The 12,712-nt window shown below is 39.7% G+C and overlaps 1 protein-coding gene across 1 annotated transcript in view; it reads right to left on the reverse strand.

Annotated features, from left to right (window-relative positions):
* Positions 1–12,712, reverse strand: part of LOC127448133 (coiled-coil domain-containing protein 148-like) — a 69,829-nt gene that overhangs the window by 52,451 nt on the left and 4,666 nt on the right. The window contains exon 2 of the mRNA XM_051710446.1: positions 12,159–12,280. Coding sequence (XP_051566406.1) covers positions 12,159–12,280 — 122 coding nt within the window. The remainder of the gene's footprint in view (positions 1–12,158; positions 12,281–12,712) is intronic.

Genomic DNA, 12,712 nt, shown 5'->3' on the forward strand with positions numbered 1-12,712 from the left:
GTGCAAAGCAATTGTTGTGGATTTGATCATCAAAAAAATTCGAAACTTTCCTTTACCATTACATTCTGTATCGCTAGATAATTGAGGTTTATTTTACACTAAGCAGTTCTCTAATAAAGGTAAGAACTGTCTTTAGAAATAATGTGAAACGTAGACACTTTCCAAAAATTATTGATATGAGGGACAATAGTAATCTGGCCTTAACTGTAGAAGTCTGTTCGCTTGAATTCTGACGTTTGTTTTTAGGCAAAGCAATTATATTATAGTAGTAATAAATTACTTTAGAAATGACCTAAAGCTCTGACATTTTCCTGATGCAAATGATATTCCAGAGCTGGTGGGGCAGCAGAGACAATCATGCTGATCCACATCGATAGATGGCAATACCCAATCTAACACCACTGTCGTATCGGTACTTAAAGTACATGAATTAAGAGCAATGCTAATGCTACCTAGAGAACTACTGAATGTCCCTTTAATAAACCCTTTTCAAAAAGAACATTATTGTAAAGACATTTTTACAAGTATTTTTTGTCCTGTTTTCCAGTCCAAATATCTAAACACCCTTACAGCAAGGGATGAGCATTACAACAATACATTTAATTGTTAAACTAAACTATATATATATATATATAAAAAATTCTAACTCAACTGCAAATATTTTTTTCTAATTTTAAGCAAAAACCTTCAAAATTTTGCCAGATTTAACTGAAAACAAGAGTTATTATAATTACTGGAAAACAAGACAAAAACACTGAGTAAGAAAGTGAAGTGTAGAATATTAAAATATAGCCTAATGTTTGATGCTGATATTCCTGATGTTCAAAACACACACACACACACACACACACACACACACAAATATGTTGGTGCGGTTATCCTTATGAGGACTCTCCATAGACATAATGATTTTTATACTGTACAAACTATAGATTCTATCCCCTAACCCTAACCCTAACTCTACCCCTAAACCTAACCCTCACAAAAAACGTTCTGCATTTTTACATTTTTAAAAAACCTTGTTTAGTTTTTTGTTTTTTTTAAGCAATTTGAATTATGCGGACACTAGAAATGTCCTCATAAACCACATTCATAGCATAATACCCTTGTAATTACCAGTTTGTAACCTAAAAAAATGTCTTCGTAAACCACCCAAACCTGCCCACACACACACACACACACACACACGCACTTTTGCTCCTTTTATTCAATGCCATCACATTAAGTACCAGCAACCCCCCCCCACCATATATAAAACTTAGCAAAAAAAGAAACATCCTCTCACTTTCAACTGCTTTTATTTCCAGCAAATTTAACATGTGTAAATATTTGTATGAACACAAAAAGATTCAACAACTAAGACATAAACTGAACAAGTTTCACAGACATGTGACTAACAGAAATGGAATAATATGTCTCTGAACAAAGGCAGGGTCAAAATCAAAAGTAACAGTCAGTATTTGGTGTGGCCACCAGCTGTGCAAGTACTGCAGTGCATCTCCTCCTCATGGACTGCACCAGATTTGCCAGTTCTTGCTGTGAGATGTTACCCCACACTTCCATCAAGGCACTTGCAAGTTCCCGGACATTTCTGGGGGGAATGGCCCTAGCCCTCACCCTCTGATCCAACAGGTCCCAGACGTGCTCAATGGGACTGAGATCCGGGCCATGGCAGAACACTGACATTCCTGTCTTGCAGGAAATCATGCACAGAATGACCAGTATGGCTGGTGGCATTGTCATCCCGGAGGGTCATGTCAGGATGAGCCTGCAGGAAGGGTACCACATGAGGGAGGAGGATGTCTTCCCTGTAGCGCACAGCGTTGAGATTGCCTGAAATGACAACAAGCTCAGTCCGATGATGCTGTGACACACTGCCCCAGACCATGACGGACCCTCCACCTCCAAATCGATCCCGCTCCAGAGTACAGGCCTCGGTGTAACGTTCATTCCTTCGACGATAAACGCGAGTTCCAACCATCACCCCTGGTGAGACAAAACCACGACTCATCGGTGAAGAGCACTTTTTGCCAGTCCTGTCTGGTCCAGCAAAGGTGGGTTTGTGCTCATTTGCAATGTTGTTGCCGGTGATGTCTGGTAAGGACCTGCCTTACAATAGGCCTACAAGCCCTCAGTCCAGCCTCTCTCAGCCTATTGTGGAGAGTCTGAGCACTGATGGAGGGATTGTGCGTACCTGGTGTAACTTGGGCAGTTGTGGTTGCCATCCATTACTTGTCCCGCAGGTGTGATATTCGGATGTACCGATCCTGTGCAGGTGTTGTTACACGTGGTCTGCCACTGCGAGGACGATCAGCTGTCCTTCCTGTCTCCCTGTAGTGCTGTCTTATGCGTCTCACAGTACGGACATTGCAATTTATTGCCCTGGCCACATCTGCAGTCCTCATCCCTCCATGCAGCATGCCTAAGGCATGTTCACGCAGATAAGCAGGGACCCTGGGCATCTTTCTTTTGGTGTATTTCAGAGTCAGTAGAAAGGTCTCTTTAGTGTCCTAAGTTTTTATAACTGTGACCTTAATTGCCTACCATCTGTAAGCTATTAGTGTCTTAATGACCGTTCCACAGGTGCATGTTCATTAATTGTTTATGGTTCATTGAACAAGCATGGAAAACATTGTTCCTTTACAATAAAGATCTGTAAAGTTATTTGGATTTTTACAAAATTATCTTTAAAATACAGTGTCCTGAAAAAGGGACGTTTCTTTTTTTGCTGAGTTTATATATATGTAGACATATATATATATACAGTGGATATAAAAAGTCTACACACCCCTGTTAAAATGGCAGGTTTTTGTGATGTAAAAAATGAAACAAAGATAAATCATATCAGAAATTTTGCACATTTCATGTAAAACCAAAATGACACGTTTCAGAGAAAAAATTTAAATAAAAAACTTAGAATAACCTAACTGCATAAGTGTGCACATTCCTGAACTAATACTTAGTTGAAGCACCCTTTGATTTTACTACAGCACTCAGTCTGTTTGGATAAGAGTCTATTAGCTAGGCACATCTTGACTTGGGAATATTTTCCCACTCTTCTTTGTATAAACTTTCCAGATCTGTCAAATTGCGAGGGCATCTACCGTGTACGGCCCTCTTCAGGTCCCACCACAGATTTTATACAGGATTCAGGTCTGGGCTCTGGCTGGGCCATTCCAAAACATTAATCTTTTTTTGCTGAAGCCATTCTTTTGTTGATTTGGATGTGTGCTTTGGATCATTGTCATGCTGAAATGTGAAAGATCTCTTCATTTTCAGCTGTCTAGCAGATGCCAGAAGATTCTGTGGCTAAATTTACTGGTACTTGGAGCTATTCATGATTCCCTCCACCTTCACAAAAGCCCCAGTTCCAGCTGAACTAAAGCAGCCCCAAAGCATGATGCTGCCACCACCATGCTTCACTGTGTATGGGGTTCTTTTGCTGATGTGCTGTGTTGTTTTTGCGGCAAACATACCTTTTACAATTTTGGGCAAAAAGTTCAGTCTTGGTCTCATCAGACCATAACACATTTTTCCACTTGGTTTTGGGAGACTGGTATAGGTTTTTGCCAGGTTTGGATGTTTTTTTTTTTTTTCGTCAGAAAAGGCTTGGTCTTGCCACCCTTCCCCACAGCCCAGACAGATGAAGAATACGGAAGATAGTTGTCACATGTAGGGAGTAACCAGTACTTACCAGAAAGAGCTGCAGCTCCTTTAATGTAGCTGTAGGCCTCTTGAAAGCCTCCCAGACCAGTTTTCTCTTTGTCTTCTCATACATTTTGGAGGGACATCCTGTTCTTGATAATGTCTCTGTTGTGCCATACTTTCTCCACTTGTTGATGACTGTCTTCACTGTGTTCCATGGTATACCTAATGCCTTGGATATTTTTTTGTAGCCCTCACCTGAGCGATATCTTTTAACATTGCGATCCTGTTGATGATTTGTAAGCTCTTTGTGGCCCATGGCTCTAGTAGTAGCATGCAACCAAGAAGATGTCAGAAAATTCCTACAAGAACAGCTGAGATTTATTTGGAGTTAATCAGAGTCACTTCAGGTAAAGACAGGTGTGTACTATTTCACATGAGCTTGATGATTGGTTGATTCTGAACACATTTATTCTAAGTTTTTATTTTTATTTTTTTTCTCTGAAATGTGTAACTTTGGTTTTCAGTGGCATTGCATAGGTTGTAATTTTTACACTAAAGGTGCAAAAAGTCTGATATGATTTATCTTTATATATACTGTATTTTTCTTTTGTATTTCTTTTTCTTTCTTTTTTCTTTTGTCTCTGACTTTACTCTTTATCTGTCTTTCGATAAGCCATCCTGAGAGTGATAATTCTCATTCAGTCTGCATTGATCTCTTCCTCTATCCATAAAAAGCTTTTGGTCTTCACATATTGTCTTACAGCGGCTCATGCAGGACTGTGAGCTATAGTGAGTCAAGAAAATATTCTTCTGTTAGTTGAGGAATTAAAGCTCTGCAGTTGGTCTAATCGCTCTTGTCCTCTGGGTTAACTAAGAGGACAAGGAGACAACTTTGTTCTTAATCCAAATTCATATCTATAAATATTTACATTGTCACAATAATTTTATTTATCAGAATTGATGATGTTGACTAAATGTAGCCAGTGCCAGCCAGACATCACTTCAGTCTATTACGATGGACTTCAGAGGATGAACTGATGCCAACTCCATCCATAAGAAATGGGATACTCCATATGCCACTGCCTGAACCTTGGAATTAGGACAGACCTCACCGAAATTACAGGACGGTTGAACTGCAATGCACGTCACTGATCTCGGCCTGCATCACCTTGGTCTAATGACGGACTACACTCATAGATGGAATACATAGACTATCAATAATTGCCAACAAAAGCCTTCATCAGCAAACTAACAAAGGACAATGCATCAATGTGAACTTCTGCAGTAAATCCAGGATGAACTTCAAAGTCATTAGTCATTAATCTTACATTTCATTCAAAATCTTTGTTTAAACACTGGCCCTTAACACTTACTTAGTTTAATAATTTTAAACCATGACTTGCATTGCACAAAAATAACTAATATTGGCATTATATTCATGATGTTAGCCAGAGGGTAACTGGCCCCCTCAGTGAGCCTGGTTTCTCCCAAGGTTATTTTTCTCCATTAACCAACATCTTATGGAGTTTTGTGTTCCTTGCCACAGTCGCCTTTGTCTTGCTCTCTGGGTTTCTAAATACAATTGTTATTTAATTACTTACTGTTATACACACTTCATAATCGTATTTAATCAAACTACACAATGATGACTCTAAGACTTTATAGATATTAAGGTTTCATTGTCTGTTAAAGCATGATTTTCTGTAAAGCTGCTTTGATAAGATGTGTGTTGTGAAAGGCGCTAAACAAATCAAAATTACTTGACTTGACCTTTAGCATTTTAATGGACATAATGTTCATATAAAAAAGTGTTTTTCTGCATCAAATTATCAAAGGTATCTTTATGCAGCTCTTTAAGAATGCCCTCTAGACACTTTAAGACAAGTAGTTTGCCTGTTAGAACTAATTAAAAGTTTCAAGGGCATTATCTAATTAGTTAAATGCATGAATATTCATGATTCACCTCCACAGATGCATGTTACTTTGGACTTTATTTTTTGTATGTCTTTTCATTTCACAATTCTCATATAAGATGATTGCAGAGACATTTAGTTTCTTTTTTCTTCTTTTTTTTTTTTTTTTTTTTTTGTCTATTCACCATCAGATCAATGAACTATAATACAAATGAAATGCAATTGAAGGAGTCTGTTTTGTAGACATTAGACAACACCAAGTGGTGGATATTTCACTCCAAAAACCAAAAGAATATTGACTTCAATTACAAAACCACCTTTGACCATCCCGACCAGTGGTGATATGCACAAATACAAATTGTCAAAAAACAAAAGAAGTGGAGGTCACGTGACGCCACGCAAGAAGCAGACGTGTGAACGACTTTGCTACATTTTTATTTATTCTCATGTTATAATCTGGTGAAATTCGATACACCCAGTTACACATTTGCTCTCTGAGGTAAAACATGGCAAAGAAGTCAAAATCATCGGGCTCTGGAGACATTAAAAGACACTTACGTGTTCAGGATGAAAGCCCCGACAGGCCTACAGACCGGGGACATGATTTGGATGGTGCGGCAGGAGAGGAGATCCAGCATCAGTTGTCCAACATGTCGGTGATGCTGACGAAGGTTCTTGCTGACTTGGAGGATCTCGCTGTAATACGTCTATCGATTACGGCGATGGAAATAAAACTCTTGAGTTAGTTACAAGAGTGTCAGATGCTGAGAAACAAATCGATTATTTGGAGTCTTCGGAGAGGGAATTAACCGCTAATCCACACGCGACCAAAGTTGACCTGGAACGTATTCTTGAAAAGCTTGAAGATCTTCAGAATAGAAGCTGTAGGAATAATGTCGGAATTGTTGGAATTCTGAGCATGAGGAGGGCAGAGATATGGTGAAATTCCTAGACGAGCTCTTCCCGAGTCTGCTCGACATAGGCCACAAGCTGGAAATCGAGCAAGCTCACAGAGTCCCAGCTCATAGATCTGCTGAGGGAGATAGGCCCCGATCGATTCTGGTCAAATTTCTGAGGTCATCCGATAAAGATCTCGTGTTGCACCAGGCGAGGAGCAGAGGGAAGCTTTCTTGGAGGAATCATAATATTTTCTTGTTCCTGGACTTTGCAAGTTCGACGAGAGAAATGCGATCGGTTCAGGGAATGCAAGAAACTCTTGCATCAGCGAAAGATCACTTTTGCTCTGATGTTCCCGGCCAAACTGAGAATAGAAACGAAGGACGGTCGCAAAGTATTTACATGTCCCAATCAGGCAATGTCTTTTATTGAATCAATGGGTGAGTAAACCATTGGATGTTTCTCATGTGAGTGGGTCGACTCACTGTACTTACACTGGCTTTTGAGGAAGCTGGGCATCATTTTGGTTTCTTTTTGCGTTGGCTCTGCCTAGCGGCTGGAGTTTGTTTTGTGAATAACACTTTCCTTAAAGAAGCTTTTGCATTGACGGAAGATTACTTTTTCATGGAAGCTCCCGGCCAGTTTGAGAGTGGACACTACGGATGACCGCAAAATATGCTCACACAAAGGATGTCTTTTATAAAGTTGACTTATACCGTATACTTTTATGCGGCCTCCGAGTGAATTGACTTGACCATCCGGGGAACCGGGATGTCGGTTTTGTTTCTTTATGTGTTGGCTCTGCCTAGCGGCTGGAGCTTGTTCCATTTACAGGACACTGGAATGATTAAGTCATCCGCTGAACTCATAACAGCTGGCTCACTGAACATTCATTTGTCTATCCGTGAAACTGAACGATTTTATATCAGCTGAAATTTGTTATGTGGAGGATCACACCTTTAAAACAGTTCTGTGAATTAATCTACATGTTCTGTGTTCATTCTTCCTTTTGGCTGGGGGTTATTTTACAAAATATTTTCTGTTATGTAATTTTGCTTCACAAATTTGAGCAATCCGATGGCAAAGTTGTCGTGGGGGCTTGTTGGCGTTCATGGACCTTTAGAGTTTTGAGGGATTGTTGCCGGTTGGCGCTCTCGTGCGTGGGGTTAATGCGCACGTTTATCTTTTTTCTGTTTGTTTTGTTTGGGGGGAAGTTCGGGGTTTGATTGTTTCACTAATGGGGAATGTGGTCTGTATAATTTTGTTTTTGACACACAGTTTATTTTTTCTGTTATATCAGTATGTCAGTTGTAAATATGAGTGTGCTATCTCTCTCCACATGGAATGTGAATGGGTTGGGGCACCCCATAAAAAGAAGGAAGGTTATTTCTTTTCTTAAACGTAAGAAATATGATATAGTGTTTCTTCAAGAAACACACCTTTCTCCGCAGGAAGCGGAAAAATTTGGGAAGATATGGGGTGGGCATGTTTTCTTTAGTGTTGGCTCAAGTAAGAGCAAGGGAGTCATTTACATCTACAATTCAAATGTCTCAAACAGATTAAAGATAAATTAGGAAGATTAATTATTGTTTTAGCTGAAATTCAGGGGCAAAGGTTGATTTTGGCTAATATTTATGCACCTAACGCTGATGATCAGGGCTTTTTATAGATCTTGAAGGGATGTTGCAAACCGCTGGCATCCCTCATGATATAATATTGGGAGGAGACTTTAATCTTTTGATGGATTCAGTCCTTGATCATAGTGAAGCAAAAGTGTGTAAGTCCCCTAGAGCAACACTGACGCTTCACAGGATGTGTAAAAATCTTGGTCTTACAGATATTTGGAGACTTTTGAACCCATCTGGAAGGGACTATACATTTTTTTCATCAGTCCATAAGATTTATTCTAGAATAGATTTTTTTTTTGGATATCCAAGTCGCTCATTTCATCTGTTGTGGATTGTTCAATTGGAAATATCTTAGTCTCAGATCATGCCCTGGTGAGTTTAGAGGTGGTGCCACATACAGAGAAAAATAAATCATATAGTTGGTGCTTTAATGTATCCCTTTTGCAAAATCCTGAATTCCAACAAATGTTAAAGACTGAAATCAGTGTTTATATGGAGACCAATTGGTCCTCAGTATTCACTGTGGGTGTGGCTTGGGAGGCACTTAAAGCGGTTCTTAGGGGTCGGATCACACAGTATGCCTCATTCACCAAAAAATCCAAAGCACGAGAACTCGTGGATTTGGAAGGAAATATTAAAAATGCCGAAGCAGAGCTGAAGCACCGTTTGTCATCCGATGGCCTCAGAGAATTGACTAGATTAAAATACAGATATAATACTATTTTGTCACGGAAAGTAGAGTTTTGGTTATTCAGGGCAAGACAGTCATACTTTGAGTCAGGGGACAAAGCAGAAAAACTTTTGGCTAGATATATAAAGCAGAGAGAGTCTTTTTCTACCATTCCCTCAGTGAAATCTGCTGGAGGTGAAATATTTACCTCGGCCATTGATATTAATAATGCTTTTAAAGAGTTCTATCTTGATCTCTATAGTTCCACGTCTTCGTCTACTGATGAAGATATTAGAAACTTTGTGGAACCATTAGATCTCCCTAAACTGACGACTGAGCAAAAAAATTCTCTTGATTCTGAGATAACCTTGGAGGAGCTTGGTGAGGTTATTAAGGCCTTACCTACAGGCAAGGCTCCGGGGCCTGACGGCTTTGCTGCTGAGTTTTTCAAATCTTATGCTACAGAACTGGCTCCACTTTTGCTAGAAGTTTATACTGAATCATTAAAGAATGGAAAGCTTCCGCCAACCATGACACAAGCCCGGATCAGTCTGATTCTTAAAAAGGACAAAGATCCAAGCGAGTGTAAAAGTTATCATCCAATTTCCCTGATCCAGTTAGATGTAAAAATTTTGTAAAAAATTCTGGCTAATCGATTAATTAAAGTTATGACATCTCTTATACATATAGATCAGGTGGGGTTTATTCGGGGCCGCAGCTCTTCTGATAACATTAGGCATCTCATAAATATCATGTGGTCAGTAGCGAATGAACAATCTCCGGTCGCTGCCATCTCACTTGACGACGAAAAGGCATTTGATATGGTAGAATGGGATTATCTTTTTAAGGTTTTGGGAATATACGGGTTCGGGAGTACATTTATTGGATGGATTAAGTTACTTTATAGACACCCAGTAGCGGCGGTACAAACAAATGGTCAAATTTCAGATTAATTTACTCTGGATAGGTGCACCCGGCAAGGTTGCCCTCTTTCCCCATTATTGTTCTGTCTTGCCCTGGAACCATTAGCAACCACGATAAGAAAGGAGGATGATTTTCCAGGGGTGGTGGCGGGAGGTATGGCGCATAAACTCTTGCTTTACGCAGATTATATTTTATTATTTGTCTCTGACCCCAGTAGATCTATGCCTTGCCTCCACAGAATTATTAATTCCTTTTCTAAATTTTCAGGATATAGAGTCAATTGGTCTAAATCCGAAGCTTTGGCTCTGACAGCATACTGCCCAGAAACGGCTTTACAGCCGGGTGCTTTCCAGTGGCCCAAACAGGGCATTAAGTATTTGGGTATTTTATTTCCAGCAAATTTGTGTGATTTAGTTAGAGTTAATTTTGACCCCTTAATAAAACGGTTTTCGAGTGATGTGGGCAGGTGAGCTTCATTACATTTATCTATGATTGGGAAGGTTAATGTTATTAAAATGAATTGTATTCCAAAATTCAATTACTTACTGCAGTCTCTCCCTGTAGATGTCCCCCTCTCTTATTTCAAGCAATCTGATAGCATAGCAAAGACCTTCATTTGAAATGGTAAGTGTCCCAAATTACATTTCAATAAGTTACATAGGCCGATTGACAAAGGTGGGCTGGGCCTACCCAAGATTTTACTTTATTATTATGCATTCGGTCTCAGACATTTGGCTCATTGGTCGCTTCCACCTGAGAGAGCCTCTCTCTGGTTCTGTATAGAACAGGAAGTTCTTGCCCCTATTTCGCCACTGCAGAGCCTTTCTATCAGATTAATTAGAGAAGCTAAGTTACATCCCGTTATCTCGCACTTGAACTCGGTATGCACGAAAGTGTCCAGACTGTTTAATTCTGACATTTTTTTAAATGTTGCCTCAAGCATATGGCTGAACCCCAAACTATGCATCAACAAGTCCCCTTTTTGCTGGTCAGAGTGGATTGGGAGGGGGGTTACTACACTTGGTGACCTGTATGAGAATGTAGTGTTGACATCCTTTCAAAATTTGGTTCAACTTTTTGGGATTCCTAGATCTCAGTTCTATAAGTATTTACAGCTGCGCCACCTGGACTGTACTGTTTTTGGGAGTGGTTTACACCCTCCTAAAGTGGCAGATACTCTGGGAGTGGTGATTACTGCTTTTGGAAAAGGTCATGAGGCATCAGTGTATTACTCCCTACTAATTCAGAGTCTGGGAGATGGAACTTCAACTTCTCTTACGAGATTATGGGAGAAAAATCTAAATTTGGTATTGGAGGAGGAAGAGTGGGCTGGGATTCTAAAAAATGTCAAATCTGCATCCAGAGACGCAAAGGTTCGCCTCATGCAATTTAAGATTTTACATAGAGTCTATTGGACCCCCTCTAGACTGCATAGGCTTGGTCTTAAAGACACACCCACCTGCTGGTGATGTCAATCAGAAGATGGAGACACAAACCATGTCTTTTGGGGATGTGTTAAGATACAAGAATTTTGGATGAGGATTCAGAGTTTTATGTGTGAGGTTTTGGCCTCTCAAATTTTATTTTGCCCCAGACTCTGTATCTTGGGAGATGGGGCAGTCATTAATTTGGAGAATAAGCACATGAAAAACTGGGTCCTAACTAGTGTTATGATTGCCAGACAGATCACTTTGAGGAGTTGGAAGTCGGCTGGAGCGCCCCCGTTTCAGGAGTGGTGTTCAGAGATGGCCAGAGTGGCAGCTCTTGAGGAGGGGGTATCCAGAAGACTGGGGAGTCTAGACATGTTTGTGAAGAAGTGGGGCAGATATCTGTCTTTTTTGGAGGGCTCTCGGGGAGGGACAGTGGAGAGAGAGGTGTAGGGGTTTTATGTGTGTGATTGTATTTATGTGTGTTATTTTTTTTATTAATTAATTAATTTATTTATTTTTGTTGTGTGTCTATGGTTGTGTGACCACTGGGGTGTTGTTGGGGGTCGGGTGGGGCATGTATATTGATTCTGTATATGTGTGTTCTGCTATTCATATTTAATGGTTGAATCAATCAAAAAATTTAATCGGAAAAAACTAAAGAAGTAGAATGTGGAAGTAAAAGTGAAAGTAGAGATTTATGGTTAAAAAAATGACTTAAATATTGATCTGTTTCTCACCCACACGTTTCGTATCGCTTCAGAAGATATGGATTAAAACACTGGAGTCATATGGATTACTTTTATGATGCCTTTACATGCTTTTTTGAGCTTCAAAGTTCTGGCCACCATTCACATGCATTGTATGGACCTACAGAGCTGAGATATTCTTTAAAAAAAATCTTCATTTGTGTTCAGCAGACGAAAGAATGTCACACACATCAGGTATGGAATGAGGGTGAGTAAATGATGAGATCATTTTTATTTTTGGGTGAACTGTCCCTTTAAAAGCCTCTCTTGTTAGTTTCTGCAATCTCTGGCATGCTCCTTACCTTCTGTTCACTTCGCTGAGAAGAGAGACGTTTGGCCTCCAGCATGGCCTGCAGTTGCTCATATTGGGTCAGTTTACACTTTGAGCTGCCCAGATCCACTTGTGTTCTCCAAGTCAACTTTTCTAGGTCATTCAAAAACATAAAATGGATAGGTAATTATTAGAATGCAGACAAAGCTTATAATTATAATTATGCAATTCAAGGCCGTAACCATGTCTTGAACATTGGGGACCAATGAAGCCCACACTTCACATATTCTTTGCTTCGAACAAGAAAAAAATAAAACTAATAACAGCATATTACATAGGGTTTGGAATAAAAGAATATACATTTTTAGGTAAACTACTCCTTTAACTGCACCCTTTCTGAGCACAGAGCTTTCAAGGACATGCCCAAAATAAAATGGTTGCAGTTCATGAACCCTGGTCTCTTTTGAAGAAGACAATTAAAGCTGGCTCTACACTAGCTGATTTTTTTTAATGTATTTTTTATTTGTATCCCCTTTTCTCCCCAATTTTGAATGCCCAATTCCCACTACTTACTAGGTCCTCGTG

This window comes from Myxocyprinus asiaticus, chromosome 11 (genome assembly GCF_019703515.2).
Source record: "Myxocyprinus asiaticus isolate MX2 ecotype Aquarium Trade chromosome 11, UBuf_Myxa_2, whole genome shotgun sequence".
Classification (NCBI taxonomy): Eukaryota; Metazoa; Chordata; class Actinopteri; order Cypriniformes; family Catostomidae; genus Myxocyprinus; species Myxocyprinus asiaticus.